The sequence below is a fragment of the Patiria miniata genome, unplaced genomic scaffold (assembly GCF_015706575.1).
Source record: "Patiria miniata isolate m_02_andy unplaced genomic scaffold, ASM1570657v1 HiC_scaffold_12, whole genome shotgun sequence".
Taxonomy (NCBI): domain Eukaryota; kingdom Metazoa; phylum Echinodermata; class Asteroidea; order Valvatida; family Asterinidae; genus Patiria; species Patiria miniata.
In genome coordinates, this window is record NW_024037050.1 from 6,501,542 (window position 1) to 6,518,466 (window position 16,925).

The 16,925-nt window shown below is 39.5% G+C and overlaps 1 protein-coding gene across 1 annotated transcript in view; it reads left to right on the forward strand.

Annotated features, from left to right (window-relative positions):
- Nucleotides 1-16,925, forward strand: part of LOC119746454 (F-actin-monooxygenase MICAL3-like) — a 65,991-nt gene that overhangs the window by 12,616 nt on the left and 36,450 nt on the right. The window contains exons 2-7 of the mRNA XM_038223416.1: nt 5,184-5,412; nt 7,391-7,514; nt 9,686-9,893; nt 14,095-14,211; nt 15,332-15,433; nt 16,244-16,500. Of these exons, the coding sequence (XP_038079344.1) occupies nt 5,279-5,412; nt 7,391-7,514; nt 9,686-9,893; nt 14,095-14,211; nt 15,332-15,433; nt 16,244-16,500 (942 nt within the window). The 5' untranslated portion in view covers nt 5,184-5,278. The remainder of the gene's footprint in view (nt 1-5,183; nt 5,413-7,390; nt 7,515-9,685; nt 9,894-14,094; nt 14,212-15,331; nt 15,434-16,243; nt 16,501-16,925) is intronic.

Sequence of the window (16,925 nt, forward strand, 5' to 3'; positions counted from 1 at the left end):
TCTTGCATTTTGCATAAACGTGGTATTTTTAGAATTTAATTAATTCATGAAGATCAATATTTTGTGGTGTACAGTTTATTCTGCGGATAAACTCAATTTAAAACTTGCATTGCACAAACATACCTACGTACACACATACTTAAATTTGTATCCTTTCGGAGACATTTCTTTGTTCTCGTGTACTAAAGTTTTCATGTTTGAAAATACTTTTCAAAATGCTCTTATTTTAACCAGAATTAATTTCCTTGGCTGAAATTCGGACTTTATAGGCCTATCCCTTTTCTAAAACTCTACCATTTGCGACTGATCAACATACCTTGGAAATTCCTAGTTTTTTAGTAAAATCGATATATATCTACATTTCGTGAAAACCTTGTGGAGACGTATTCATCTATAGAATTTGCTCTGTGGAGACGTATACAATCTTTCGTTCCCTATTGTGTGCATGTCTCCAGAGGGCACGGTGTATCAGATCGTGTATGTAAGTTGAGCAGTGACTTCAATTCAAACAGAAATTAAAATAAAAATTGTGAAGAAGTATCCATAGTCAGTTACAAGATGAAGGTTTTAGTTTCTCCACCACTGGAATGAAAGTTGAGCCGCTACTGGAATGAAAGGAAATGTGAAAACAAGGTTTGGGATTTTGTCCGAGATCATTTAGTGTAATGTTTACAGCTCGACCACTTACTGTCAAAGTTCTGCACCAGGGCAAGTCGGGGTCCCTTTTTTGTCTTATACAATACATGTAACGCAATGTTTTCTTCAATTACATTCATTGCAAAGACTGGTAACAGAGAAATTCTTGTGGGAATTCTCCTTGCAGATGCCCAACAGTACCTCGAATAACAAACACTGAAATCCATGAATATCTTAGAGGGCTAAACTTTTGTTGCGTATGGGACATGGCGTGCAGGAATTCTTGGACTTGCCCACCAAGTTAATCTGGCGTGTGGATATAATATGCCAGCAAAAAGTGCATTATCTTCCTGAATTACAAAATGTAGCGTGTCCAAAATTCTCATTCAAGAGCATTATTAGAACAAAGAAGGTATTCAAACCTTAGAGTGTGCTGTTACTGTTGAGAACAAAAAGTGTGGACGTTTTATAAATTATAGTCAAAGTACCGGTAGTGCTACCATGTCGAATATAGAAATGACAACCTTCATGGAATTGTCCTGTCGGGGTCGACCACCACTTCCAAAAACAACAACTCCAAAATTAAACGTGTTGCAAGAAAACGCGCCGAAGTGACATCATCAAGGATTGACCTTACCGGTGCCCTGAAAAAAAAACCAAATCTACAAGTTGCGTAAATAGAATGGGAAATCATTTACCGACCCTTTAATTTCAGGGAGATCTCTTGATAGGTGCGTACATCCTCTGTGCTGATAATCACAGGAAGTTTTGACGATCGCAGGAAATGGGAACCTACTCTTTTTTTTTATGAGATTTGTGATGGGCTGCCTAGCGGCTGCAGTTATAAAATTGAAATCCGTGCATGCTCAGTACATTGTAGGTTTGGCATTCTGGTTATGACGCTCATGAACGTGTGGTGACTGCTCATTTCCGGTTTATGAGCTAGGATCATTATAAATGTACTATATATACCGGGATGTACGGTAGGCATTGGATACGGACACGTTCAAATCATTGAAACTGTGTTGTTCTGATGAGTGTGGTGAACTGTGTCAAATCTACATTGCATCGGTATTATTAAAGCCAAGTTTGACAGGGATTGTTTTTAAGCTTGCATCGCAGTACTTACCAAACAGTCTTCACAGGTACAATGTAAGTTGTTTTTTCTTTAAAATTTTAGTTTTTTTGATTACTATTTTTTTTGTACAGGTTAGAATGTTGACAGTTATCCAAAATTTGAATTTTATTTTAAACTTAAAATTCCGTGTCCTGAAGACGGACAGAGCATACTGTCATAAAGATGTTTTAATAAGGCTGTAGGAAATGTTTGTTAATATTTTGAACGACAGTCAAAGTGTGTACTTGTATGTGCAGTACAATGTACGTTCTGTTGTGTCACTGTCTTCACTTTGGATATCACTACTGTATCCATGATGAAATTTGCTGTTCTGATGCTCATTGTGTGTGTGTTTCAAGTGTTGACTACATGTACATTAAAATGTATGTATTCGTGAGCACCAGAATTTAAATCAACATCGCACACATTCCGTAATGACATCAGCATGAGACATCTTCTCTGACATTTTCTAATTGCACAGATGTGAATTCTTGCCAAGTTATCAAAATATGTTCATTTGGAATATTCTAAATCCTAATATTCCATGTACCGGTACAAACATTTACATCTTATTGCCCCAGTCATTAACAGTCTAAATCCTTGTTCGCAGTGGATTTTTTTTTAGTACCTAAAACTATAAACGGGGACGGTTGTCAACTTAAAAGAGACTGAATAAACTTAACCAAATTAAGTCCAGCGCAGAACCTGGTAAACTTCTAAAACTGTCAAGTGTCAATTGTAAGTTTTGCGGTCCGCAGCGGTAAGTTTTACAGGGCCAACTGGGCTGCGGAAGAATTACATTGTGAATTTTTACTTTTAAAATGAATGACTTTCTACAATGCGAAATTAATCCAAGTGAAAAACATACATGTACAATATGTACCGGTAGGTTATCGCTCGCGGTAACTTTTGAACTGCTTATGTTGGTTGGTGGGTGGGTTGGTGGGTGGGTTGGGTGGTTGGTGGACACTTTTTACTCAGCCATTAGTTTTACAGCTTTGCATTCGAAGACCGGTTTTGCAAACACTGTTGCGCATGCGTCTAATTTGCATATTTTTTGCATATTAGATCACACCCCATTCCTTATCGTTTTCTGCACTCTCGAGGTACCGGTACGGCCCGGGTGCACGGACGGTGCCGTATAGCCGTCTTCACGCTTTACCCGGCCGCCGTGGGTTGTACCACTTGGTACTTGTTACATAATTATGTCCAATGTGATCAATGCGGCTTTAGTTATTGACAGTTTTAGTACTGTACATGTAGTTCTCCCACAAGTTTCGGGACTGAAGAGTTACCGGTACATGAATGGTTTCATGTACAAATGTACACTGCCATTCCTGTCCTAAATGCAGGTTAGGTTTTGTTACATTTTCAACCATATTGGACATGTACATTTACCAACACATAAAAAATTCCCCGTGCATGTGAGACTTTGCCTAAAATGATACTTTGCACAGGTAAAGGTACATACGCACTTCATATCATTGATGCACTCGTTGTCTATATGACAACAATAATTTTCATTTCTGTGACCTTTGATAATTTGTAGTACTTACCAGAGAATGCTTTGTTGAATGTGAAGTGCACGGCGCACGAAGTTAAATGTTTATAGAAAGATTCAAATCAATACTGTGTCAACACATGTTTTTGTTTTCAAAACAAGGCCACATTCCTGTGACCAAGGGTGAAGATTTTAATGAACGTGTTCAAGATATGCGTGTCACAGGTTGATTGTGTTTTTTTTAAATCATCAACCAGGGTCATTTTTTCACATGATTGAACCGGTACATGTACTTTTATGTACAAATTATTTTGAAGTGTGGCTGTCATCATGTGTTGATGTTTGCTAGGAATGCAGAAAACATGTCTACACCATGCTATTTTTTTTTTAATTGCACTCTTTTTCATATTTTTAAACATTGAAGGTATTTTCATGTCATTAATTGCGACAAAATTGGAAACCCGGTAAATTTATCAACATATACTACACAACTTGTTTATTTCTTTCTTTCTGATAATGAAAGCTAGAATTCCCCAAAAGTGCCCATGACACTGCATTTGTATCTGGCAAGCTGACTGTATGCACAGAAAAACAACAAACAACGTACATGTAGTTATTACAATGTGCATTTGAAACAGGATGAAAAAGTCCCTCGGTTTCCCTCATTGTCACATGCTGCAATATTTGTTTTAGTTGATAAAGTTAGATAAATACTGTACTTTTATTATGTTTGAACTTTTGTTTACACTGGTATCCCATTCCACTTTGGGTTTTTACACAGTGACCTTTTACTTTCTTTGTTCTATACTTTGGCACGTTTCCTGTCCTTGTTGCGGAGATCTTCAAACCTTTTATCGTTCCAGTTTAACCCTAACCCTGCTAAATGCAACAGAAAGCAACAAAGGTAAAAAGTTGTCGCATACCGGTACCTACCGGTACTGTTGCATTGAGCAGGCAATCCAGTCCCATGCTGTGTTGCATCTTGTTGCATTTAGCAGGGTAACATGCTCATAGTGCCAAGGCGATACAAGAGTATCCACTGTTGCAGTTTGTTGCATTTAGCAGGGTAACTGCTCATAGTGCCAAGGCAATACAAGAGTATCCACTGTTGCAGTTTGTTGCATTTAGCAGGGTAACTGCTCATAGTGCCAAGGCAATACAAGAGTATCCACTGTTGCAGTTTGTTGCATTTAGCAGGGTAACTGCTTGGTGCCAAGGCTGGTATCCACTTAACTGGGTTCACTGCACAATGCAACAGAATCCACTGTTGCAGTTTGTTGCATTTAGCAGGGTAACTGCTCATAGTGCCAAGGCGATACAAGAGTATCCACTGTTGCAGTTTGTTGCATTTAGCAGGGTAACTGCTTGGTGCCAAGGCTGGTACCGGTATGCACTTAACTGGGTTCACAGCACGCGATGCAACAGAATCCCCTGAACAGCTAGTTTGTTGCATTTAGCAGGGTTCTCATTTGAGTTGAGTTGGATATTGTTGCCTTTAGCAGGGTACCCGAAGAGTACCCGATGGGGGTTAGGGTTATTATAAAGGACAAATTTCTTTTGAACACTTGACAAAAGGGTAAGACTAAGAAAAGGTCCCCTTTTGTCCCATACATAACGCCGTGTCTTCTTTCATTACAAAATCATTGCAAAGGCTACTGGTAATAACATGAAAAACAGTCTTATGGGTATTCTCCTTGCAGATGCCCAATAGTAGAATAAAACAAAATCCACTGAAACAGCAGAATATAAAACACTGAAATCCATGAAAATCATAGAGGGTTAAATTTTCATTACGTATGGGACATATAGACAGGTACCGGTACAAACAATAGATTTGTGGAATATAAATTTGATGAAAAATAACATTTTTGTTAAATTTGTTATCGAAATGTTTCTAATGTTTTACTTTGTTCTCAATTCATATTCCAGATACATGTAGCCCTGCGTTGCAACCAAAGTCCCTAAGGCTTCTTGCCTTTTCGGTCTTTTTTTTCCCCACTGGTACCCAACACCACCGGTTCACCATGCCTGAGCTAACCAGTGAGGAGATGACGACGCGGCTGTATGACCGCTTCGTCCAGGCCGGGACCTTCCAGTCATGCATGGCTTCGTTCAGTCAGTTGTGCAAGCATCTAGGGCTTGACCCCAGAGAACAAAAGTGAGTTACTCAATGATTTTTAGATCTCCGTGTCCCGAACTTTCCTCCCCATTGAATTAATTACAATCTAATCAATGAATTGACAAATCAGTCCAAAACTGGTATTTTAACCCTAAACTTCCCAAATCCTCAAAAAATCCTCTTCAGACAAGTGAAGGATTTCGAAGGATTGAGGCTGTAGGGACAAAAATTGTATCGGTCGATTTGGAGGATGCATTGTGTCAGGGTCTAGGCTGTACCTTGCGTTGTTTATGCTTAGCCATGCATACATTTAGACCTCGATAATGCTTGAAATCACCCGCACTGCTTCTGGATATCATCAGCACTGCCTCAACACATTAACAGTGATTGTTGGAGGATTTTGCAGGATTGAGGCAGTGGTCACCCATCCAATGAACTAGTTCAAGAAGTAACAGAGGCTTTTGGAAGATTGAGGCTGTACCCGTTCAGCAATTTGAGATATTTGGATATTCTTACATAATGTACATAGTATGTATATTTTATGATGTCCTTTACATGATCTACCAAATTTCAAGACGCGAAATTGCACCGTTCGTTAGTTACTCAAAGTGGTGGATGTGCGGCAACTTAGTTTTCCTTTTGACGAAATGACAATCTATTTTGCAATACATGTAAACATCTCCTTAATCAAACATGCTGAAATGACAATGGATATAACTACCGGTACTGGGCTATCACATCAGTTACCGGTATATCTTTCAATTTTGGGGGAGAAATGTATACGGAAACGCGATTTGAAAAATCAACCAACTTGAAACACGATTTTCTCAAAACTTGGTTTTGGTACTGTGTGGGCAGATTTGTCACTTCGTAAAAATGATGTCGTCATGTCTGTTACATGTACCCATGCTCGACCACATCCTCCACATGTACCAAAGGGACTTCGGGCAGCCACACACACTCCAAAAAAATGCCAAGCTGCAATGCAATCCTATGATGCATCACAATCTCTGTATCAGTGAACTGCATGTGGTATGGGCATGTAAAATCAAAATGATGTTTGCAGAGCAAGGGCTTTAAAGTTGTGTTCACAGTGCTATGTTCAGGTTTCATCCCGAAAAAAATTCCTTTTCTAAATTGCTCTTTTTCTAGTAATACAGAAGTTATTCACTTTTGAATGAGACATTGACTTAAAAACATTGGACCATGTTTAGTTATTGAGTTATTACTTTACAATATCAAATTATTAGTGACCATGCAATGATTCTGTTCTCGCAGAGTAGTCTGTTTCCCGCCCCACAATCAGTATCAATAATGTATGGACCGGGAGCCAGACTGTTTGTGCCCAATTGAAAAAACACACCCTTTTTTAGAGGTTGCAGACGTCCAAAAACAGGGGAAAGGTGTTTTTTTTTGGTTGGAATAAAACATACATTTTATTAACCCTACATAAACTCCCTATAGGCATTTTTTCGAGGATGCCACTTCAATCTTGCAAAGTCCTCCAACGTGCCTCCATCATTGTCCATGTGAAAATATCATACAGCCTCAATCATCTAAAGTCATCCGTTATTTCTGGAATGTGGTCCTTGGAGGGGTGACCACTGCCTCAATCCTGCAAATTAAATCCTCTCTGAGCAATCACCGTCAATATGTTGAGGCAGAGCCAGTGACATCCTGGAGCAGTGCGGACGACTTGAAGTATAATCTAGGCCTAAATTTATGCACAGCTGAGCATACATAAACAACACCAGGTCCATACCAAGACCTTGACACAGTGCATCCTCCAAAATCAGCCACACATTTTTGCCATATAGCCTCAATCCTGCAAAATCTTCCGTTTTGCAAGGAGGGTTTTGGAGGATTTGGGAAAGTTTTGAAAAAAAAAATGAAATTGTTGAAGAGCAGAGTGAACGCAACTTTAATGTTATGGAAAGTAAAAGAAGAATGGCAGTTATAGAAAGTATTATCAAAAGTTGTTAATGCTTTCATTTTGTGGTTTCTCATTTGCTTGCAGGAATTTCTACCATCAGTTCAAGTCTAAAGTGGCGACATGGCAGGCCAAGTCACTCTGGGTCAAACTGGATAAGAGGTTTAACCGGAAGGAATACAAGAAGGGAAAAGCATGCTCAAATACAAGGGTAAGCTTAATATGATGCAGAAGGTCAGAACGTTCCCAAAAAGCAAAGTCATCATGGTTTTTTTCATGTTACAGCAAGTTTTTCACGTCACGAAATACACATATTTAATACATTTTAACAACAGAAAACTTCTTGGAATGCTTTTTGATGTCAAATTCACATTGCGTTGGCATAAATTGCGTAAAGTACGGTACACATATCAAGCAGCTTTGAAACGTGGACGTGCATCAGTTACATGGATCCGTGGAGTCTTTTCTATGCATGTCAAACAGGGATGTACAAAAATGTAGTTGAATCCATCACAAGTGATGGGGAGTCAGGTTGGCGTAGCGGTACTTTCCCCGCCTTCCACCGCTGTGACCCGGGTTCGAATCCCGCCTGGGCCAATATGTGGATTGGGTTTTCAGTCCCTGCCTGATTCCGTGGGTTTTCCCCAGAATATTCTTCTGGGCTTTTCGTCCCGCCTCTAAAACTGTAACTTCTTCTCATTGTCTTCTCTCCACAGGTTTCTTCAGGCTTGCGAGCTACAGTGCCTAGGGCGCTTTTGAGGAATCCTTGGTTTCATTACCAGAAATGATTAATAATAATAATAATAATAATAAAAAGTACTAGTGTGCATAATTTACGAGTAGTACGGGATCCGGGTACCCTATTGAAGTAAAACCTGGGTACCTGGGTACCCGTAAAAGGCAGTCTTATCACCCGCACACCGGTTTGTTTCTATAAAGCCCAGATGCTATTGGGTGTGCATCCTGTGCCATAGGGAATGCAGTGCTCACAAGCAATGTACATTTACTGGCTCTCACACAGGGCCCACTAGAGATTCCATGTGTAGATGATTACCAATACATGAAGGAAATGGGGCTTCAGCAATTATGATACAGTTGATTTTCAGCCAAGTTTCAGTTTTGTTCAAGGACAAAACTGGATGACTTTGCATGATTAATGATTACAACTGGAACTCCCTTTTTCTCCTGGCATATTGTTATATCACTGTGAAAACAATGACTGCGCAGTGTGACGTGTTATTCTTAGACTACCTTAAGTTTTGATATTTGAAAAATAGTTTATTTAACTGTTAACATTTTGGCAGGACTAAAAATCAAAGGGTTGATTCGGTTATTGTTTTGTATTTAAAAAAAAAAAAAGTTTAATTTAAAAAATCCAATAATATACTGACCTTAAAATCAACCATTCAGGTAGCCACAAAACTAAAAATATTCTGTAATCCTTTAAAAAGATGAGTTATGGTCATTGTTCTGCAATTATTAACCCTTACTCTCTGAGGGTAGTTTACTGCATGTCAGTTGGTTATGCCAATGCCCTCCAGCTGCAGTTATTTGGCAGATAACAAGTCTTAACAGTGAAGGCTCCAATTGGCAGGAGTTGGAGGCCCTGGAGGGTGCCTGATACTGACCAGCTGGGGGCACTCACTTTGTTATCAGAGGACTCTCATTGTTCTCTGTGGCATGTATTGGAGTGCCTGTCCAGTTACCCTTGAAATGACATGGCAGATATTGGAGGGCCATGCAAAAAACATAGGAGATTTTCTTGAGGCACAATTGGCATGCATTGGAGGGTCAAGTAGGGTAAGGGTTAAAGCACTATTAATTTTTAGAGCAACCCACATTCACCTTAACTGCTCCAAATCCTCCAAAACCCATCGACTCTTTTTCACAATATTTTATTGATTTAGGAGTTCGCAGTCTAAATTGCTATTAAAAACATTTATCTGCCGTGGTTATTCCAACAAAAAAAATCGTTGAATCTTGCTGTGCAACAGACTATTTTAGAATACTGAACTCACTTGTTTGGATGTGCGGACAATGAAACATGATGAGTTGGATACAGTATGAGACCTAGGTACTGAGACTGAAAGGGTGAGCATTGGTGGCAGATCTCATAGAATGAGCATGAGTGTGAGATTTGGGCATGAAGGATGTCAGTTTTTGTGAACAGTGACCAAAGTAGTAACGGTTAAAGACTGAAAGGGAAGCAACACAGTGGTGGTGGGCCTGAAGCTGGAGCAAGTTGGTGAGTCTAAAAGTGATGGATGTTAACAGATTCAGGAAGAATCCCAGCAAAAACATGCTTTGGAGAGAGATAGTTTGTGGTTTAGCAACATGTACAGTTTTTTTTAAAGACACTAACTTGCTTGTATTTGCTCCTAGGTTCTAGTCATCGGTGCTGGACCTTGCGGCCTGCGCACGGCCATCGAGTGCGCCATGCTGGGAGCCAAGTGCATCGTCATCGAGAAGAGGGACAGCTTCTCACGGAACAACGTCCTCCATCTCTGGCCGTTTCTCATCACCGACCTCAAGAATCTCGGCGCCAAGAAGTTCTTTGGCAAGTTCTGCGCCGGCGCCATTGATCATATCAGTAAGTTTTCTTAATAGCCAGTGTCGTTGTTCATTCCATGAATTTGAGAATAAGTGCTTAGAGTGCTCTGAGACAAAAGGTTCCTTATTTGAATCCCGATGTTCTTGATTCTGTTCTTTTACTTTTTAAACTCTGGATTTTGTTAAGGCTTTGTCAGATGCACACGATTTGTTTTCTAGTTGCTGTATTGAACCCACAGACCCTGAACAAACAATTGCAGCAGTACATACCAATTCCTACACGCAAATTATGTAAAAGAGCAATGTTGATGTTTGTTTAGTAATAAAAAAATATAAAGACATTTTGAAATGAGCCTACTCCCCATAAATAATAAAAACAATGCACACGTATGTATAGTGTGTTTTCTTGAACAAGACTTGGCTTTTCTAGTCAAACGGGACCCCAAAGTCTCAGTTTAAGATGGTACATATACGTATACATAGTGACAGAGTCATTCAGGTAGTGAGTCAGCCCTTCCCAGTTCCCCCTCCCCAGTTATCTCTCAACACTTTATCAACAAATACATTAATTATGTTTATTTTCTGCACTGTGAAGATTCATAAAATGTGGACACATTTTGGGCCAATGAAAGCATTCATAAACATCAATACCTTGGTAGACAGAACAGGTCACACATGCATTTATACAGAACTAGATAGTGTGCAGCAAACGTCTTTGTACATTTGTTATACACCATTCTGCGGTTTGATACATTTCTCATTCATACATGTAAAAACGACTACACTTCCAAGTTGCTCTTGTGGCTTATTTCCCGCCCATTGACAATGGGCACGCGCGTGTACACAGGCTTAAGATTTTATTTTGACTGTCCCCCAAAATTGTTTCCTTGCCCCCCCCAATTGGTCCCCCTCCCCAAATTTTAAAGTCTGGCGCCGCCACTATGAGTCAGTGACTCAGTCAGTCAGTGATACAGCCAGTGGGCAATAGGCTGGCCCCTTGGATCCAGCCCAAAAAAGAAGATAACAATTCTAGTTCAAGCTCCTACTGTGGAACCACATAAATATAACACCCATTTGTGCCTGTCTGTCACATTGTTGACTTGCTTCTATTGTGATTTTACTTTGTCATGTAATCTGTGATTGTTTGTCACTACTCTGAAGAACTGCTCTGGTGGTATTAGGATCATACATGTACAGTATCTGAGTCCCTAGTTCTCAAACAATGATCTAACCTACCCAGCCACTCCCCTTTCTCTTCCCCATTCATGTTGTTTGAGCTGTGATTATAGAGGGCTAACTAGTACATGCCCAGTAGGCTTGCAATTGTGGTCAGGGATGACTACAGAAGGGTTTTGGACAAAAGGGTTTTAACCACCATCAGAATTGTGGTGTGACAGTTTTTATGTTGGGCTTAGGAAGTGTGGGGCTTTTTGGGGGTCGATTGTGACCACCCGCTCTTTGTGTTTGTGCTGACCGACCTGTTTTCTGTTCAGGAGTTAAAAATAGATCAAATGGCCCCTTTGCAGTCAAAGTAAATGTGATACATGTAAATATTAAAAGTACAAGTCTGTGGCTCTTTGCTAACAACAAACCTAGTGATTTTTTCCCCCCAAAACCAGCCTTTGGATTAAAGGGAAAATACAACATTTGCAAACATCAAAAAATAAAACTATCAAATCATTTTGAAATACCTTGCTGGACTGTTAGTGAATGACAGTGTAAAGCATCCTGTAAAATCATGGCACCTGGTATACTGTCATTTTCAAGAAAAGTGGTATTTTTGTATCAATTTCCAACGCTGATCGGCCGATCAGCGTTGGAAAAAGCTGTTTTTTTTCTTCAAATACTGGCCCCAGTTGACCATCGCACTAGTTTGCAATCGATTACACACCTATGAACGGGTACAAGCCAGCTAGACTGGTTCCCTGACCTTACAATTCCCCAATATATGTAAACTGCTCTGTTTCGTCTTAAATGGAGTCAGGGAACCAGACTACAGGAAAATGATTGTTTTTCTTGGTTTTTATAGCATTTTTGAACCCAAAACCTCAAAAAAGTCAGTGTAACTATATTTTCTATATATTTCCAACCCCCCCAATTCCATCCATTTCTGAAAATTACAGCAAAAGCAAATGATGTACATGTATTCCCTTTAAATATGGAGAGAAATTTCATTGAAAAAGACTCCTATCCTGAAATCCTACAATGTACATGTACAATGTGTGTATGTATACATATATTGAATGACTCAGAAATATGTACATGATGGCATAAACTGATGCAATATTACAAAAATGTGATATTACATGTACATGTATACAGAACTTGACCTTTGAAAAAACGCCATGTATTTTTTGCTTTTGTCAAATGTCATGACATGTGTGTTCATCAGTAACTTGCAATGTTTATGACTCATTTATAACGACCTAGAGCTTAAATGAGAAAGTCCTGTGACACCAGGCGACAACTATTTATTTTGCTGTGAAAGTCACACTCAGGCAGGTGCTTAGAATGGCACCAGCTACGCTGTGTACACATGCGTTGTGTACATGCGAAGTAATAAATGGTACAGAGCACATAAAAAAACGTGTTTACCATGAGCATACCAGTACCGGTATGTACATTGTACATAATCCTTGTTCTAATGACGTAAATGTAGCATACATGGGACGCAAAATATGTCTGAATCAAATGGAATCTCAACAAAAATCAGAGCAACACCTCAAAAATGATATTACCCGGTACAATTGTATGTTCATGTGCAGCTTTCCCGATTTTCAGAAATCAATTAAAAAACAATTTCAGTCACAGGTGTACATGTACACGTACCCATACAGTGATAAAAATTTCATATGGAAATTTCACTATGAATTTTTTTCTGCCTCTTGTACATGTACATACCGGTATGTATGTGATGTATACATTTCATTTCAGAAATGGTGGTTTTAATTTCAGAAATTCTATAATTTTGCTTTTGGAAAATCTGATTTCAATGAACAGAGACGTCCTGGAAAGTGTAAGGAACATGTATCTCCAACAAACCAGGTGTTTCCAGATGTGCCTGTTTTACAATGCAGACTTGTAAACAGCATTATGATTTGACTGAAGTCAGGAAGTCCTGTCTTCTGGTTCTTCAAATATTTACTACTCCTTGAAGGAGTGTGCATTCTGCATGGAGAGAGCAAGGGGATGTGCATACAGACATATACATGGTACATGTACATCATGTACATGTCAGGCAACATATTGTCATAGGATAGTGAACACAAATACATGTACCGATACATGTATGTTCACCTGCAATGGTCTTGGATGCATCACATGTTAGTCACGTAATCCATATTCCCCCTGACTGATTGGCACCACAGGAGACCATGAATGCTCCTATTTTTAAGAATTGTATTACGTTACCTATCATGTGGGTTGGTTTCTCAGAATAGCCTTGTATTAATTCCTTCATGATGTAGACATTTTTTTCATCATGGCATAGACTTTCAAGAAGGATTATTGGAGAAGAATAATAAAGCGGCATTCCTGAAGAATTGCACATGGCCTATGGATTGTATTGGAAGATATTTTCGAGTGATTTAGAATTTTTTGTTGTTGAAATTTGGTTGAAGAATTTGAAAGTGAAGAATTTGAAGGTTAAGAATTTGAAAGTGATCTTCCATCAATGAATTCTTGAAATTAAAATTATTTGGGGGTGTGAAAATTCCTGCATCATACGGTAGCTACATATATTTGTGATTGTCTTCCATAACAAAATTGTCGCAATATTGTAAAAAAAAAAAGGATTTGTGGGATTTGATGGAGAAAGAAATGAGTTTTTGTATTGACAATTGCAAGTTAACTCTACATGTGAAGAATATATAAATTTTCAAAACGTGATATAAACATGTACGCCATTTTGTTCCCTTTTAGAATCCTGCTGTCTCCTGACGGCCCAAAGTCAGTTTCGATGGATGTTAGATATTTAAACACAGTTTAAGAATACAACAAAGCACAGTTGTTAAACTGTTATGTATTCTTTAACTGTTCATTACCATTCAAATTTTGCACTTTTTTTCAAATGGCTATATCGTGTTTTGGAAAAGTAATCATTTTAACTCATCAACATTTATCATTTTGTTGAAGCAGGTTGCAATCTCTACAGATTTTTTTTTTTTTTTTACATCAGCCTAAATCAGTCGGTATAATTTTAAATACCCCTAAATTACACCTCCTTTGATGTGTTTATGCAGGCATCAGGCAGTTACAGCTGATTCTTCTAAAGGTCACGTTGCTCCTTGGGGTCGAAGTTCACACCAACGTGACCTTTGAGGCACTGCAGGAACCTCCTGAAGATCAAGACCAAGAAAGTAAGAAGAATTCCCCCGCAACTTGATGAGTGTGAAATGCCTTGATAGTGGAACGTTCCTAGAGCTGTACATTTTCGAGTAATTTTAGTATTCGATTATTCCAACTTGGACTTCATTGAATATTTGAATATTCAATTTCCAAATGCACTGATCAAGTTAAACATGCACCAGCCTACAGTGGCCGCTGATTGGGATTTGCCTGCACCAGCGCTTGTTGAAAATGACAAAGAGCTCAAAATATGTCGGTTGAAGAGAAAGACCAATAATTGAATTTACGTCACCCCGACGCAAATTTCATCCTATGAATAGTTATGGGCAAAGAGCTTATTAAACAGGGAGTAGTAGGTGATATTTGACCTTTTTTTACAGAAGAATTTGTGCTAATAATCTCATGGAATCTCTGAAATCATGCGCGATAGTGGCTTTCAAAAAAAGTGTGGCATTTGATAGACAATAAAACCACACATCTTAAACTGTTTGATCATCTTCTCATCAAGACCTCTCAAATTTTTCGAATATAGAAAGAAAAAATTGTTATATTCAGATATTCAGTTGACGATCACATATTTGAATATTAGTAGATGTTCAGCACAGCTGTACATTTTTTATTTTACTGGCTGAGAGTTATGACCTCATGGTCTGGAGCATTGAACTCATAGCCCGCGGGTAATTCTGCAGGTTGTGGGTTCGAGTCCAGCCTGGGGTTGTGGTGCATGTGCCCTTGGGCAAGGCACTTTGTCACTCATTGCTTCTCCCCACCCAGGAGTAAATTGGGTACCTGTGAAGGCAGAGATGGTTGTTGCAATTGATTTTAGCTGCTTTGCACTGAAATGGCAGCATCGGACTGTATACTCCCCAGGGACTTGAGATTGTCTTTGGACTGTTTCATTGGCCCAATAATCAGGGGTAATAATAATGTAAAGCGCTTTGATCTTAGTTAAAAGTGTAGATATACGGTAAGTATCCATTATTATTATTATTACTGCAGAGGGCATACATTTAGCTATGCACAGAGGCTATTGGGCATTGCAAGTCTGTGTAATTCATTGGCACTGGGCTTTAAACCTTCAATGTTTTGTGGTTATGCTGATACTAATGTTGTCGTCTTTTGCCTCCCAAGGCGTGGGTTGGAGGGCCAAGCTGACTCCCATGGACCACCCCGTCTCGGAGTTTGAGTTTGACGTCATCATTGGTGCGGATGGGAAGAGGAACACATTACAAGGCAAGAAAACGTTTTCATGTTGGCAATTCAGATTGGATCAGAGAGATTGCATAAACTTGAGAGTATATCAGCAGCTTCAAATCCTGTGTACTGGGCCCAATGCAATGGCTCTGCTAACCACAGATTTCGGGCAATTCACAACTCAGTGCGCCACCTAGAGTTTGCCATGGAGAGTTCATTTTTCAAGTTTACGGTCTACAAAACACGGCCCATTTGAATGAGTGTCAGCTAGACGTCTTGAGCTAATTTGTTATAGATTGGGGCATATAGCATTCTGCCGCCTCACAAAAAAAACCCCACCATATTGATAAAAAGAAAAGAAAAGGGCAAACAGATACTCGAATCATACACTTACGAAACTACTGACCAGAAAAGCTAACAATTTCAAATGTCCCGCGCTGCGAATTTGTCGACCATCTCCCACAATGCACTGGGAAAATGAACTCTCCGTGGCAAAACTCTTGGTGGCGCACTGCATTGCGAATCGCCCGAATTCCGTGCTTACGATCACCATTCTGTGCTAACAGCACTAGCAGAAAAAAATTCTGTGTTTACCCAATAAGCACAGAATCCTTAGTTATGGGATGTACATGTACGCATGGGCATAAGCCAAAATTCCTCGCTAACCCGTGAAATACGCTTACTGTAAGCGTGTATTTCTCTGCTACCGTAAGCAGGAATTTTTCGCTAACGTAAGACAGAGCCATGAAATTGGGCTCTGGTAATTTATAAATTTAGGTTGATTCCAAGTGCCTGGGGTCATAGTTCCTAAAACACTTGCCTTGTTCCTCCTAACTCAAAATAAAACAGGCTTCAAACGCAAGGAGTTCCGAGGCAAGCTAGCCATCGCCATCACGGCCAACTTCATCAACCGTCACACCACGGAAGAGGCCCGGGTGGAAGAGATCAGCGGCGTGGCCTTCATCTTCAACCAGAAGTTCTTCCAGGATCTGAAGGCCGAGACGAGAATCGACCTGGAGAACATCGTGTACTACAAGGACGACACCCATTACTTTGTCATGACGGCTAAGAAGAAGAGCCTAATAGAGAAGGGCGTCATCCTGGAGGTTAGTCCAATCACAGCCACAGCAGCGTTGAGCATAGTTCTCGTACTTGAACTGATACTCAAGTAAATTGTTTTGGTACTCGTACTCACGAAAATGTACTCCTACTTGTACTTCTACTCGCGAGAAAAAAATTACCCATATTTGTTCTCGTTCTCATGACAAAGTACTCAAACTCATACTAGTACTCCTGTAAATGTTCTCCCGCAAGAATTCAATTCTTTTTTTTGAGAATTACATGCAGAAAAGAACCGACTTTCTACTGTTTGGTAGGCTTTTTCGTTTGTTTAATGCCTAGTTTAATAGGTAAAAGCCCTTGAGAACATGTGTACACTGGAACAGTACATGACATGGCGCAGGGTTGGGATACCAATATTTGGCTGTCACTGCCCCACGGATCCTTAACTATAGTGCCCACTCTTCTCACC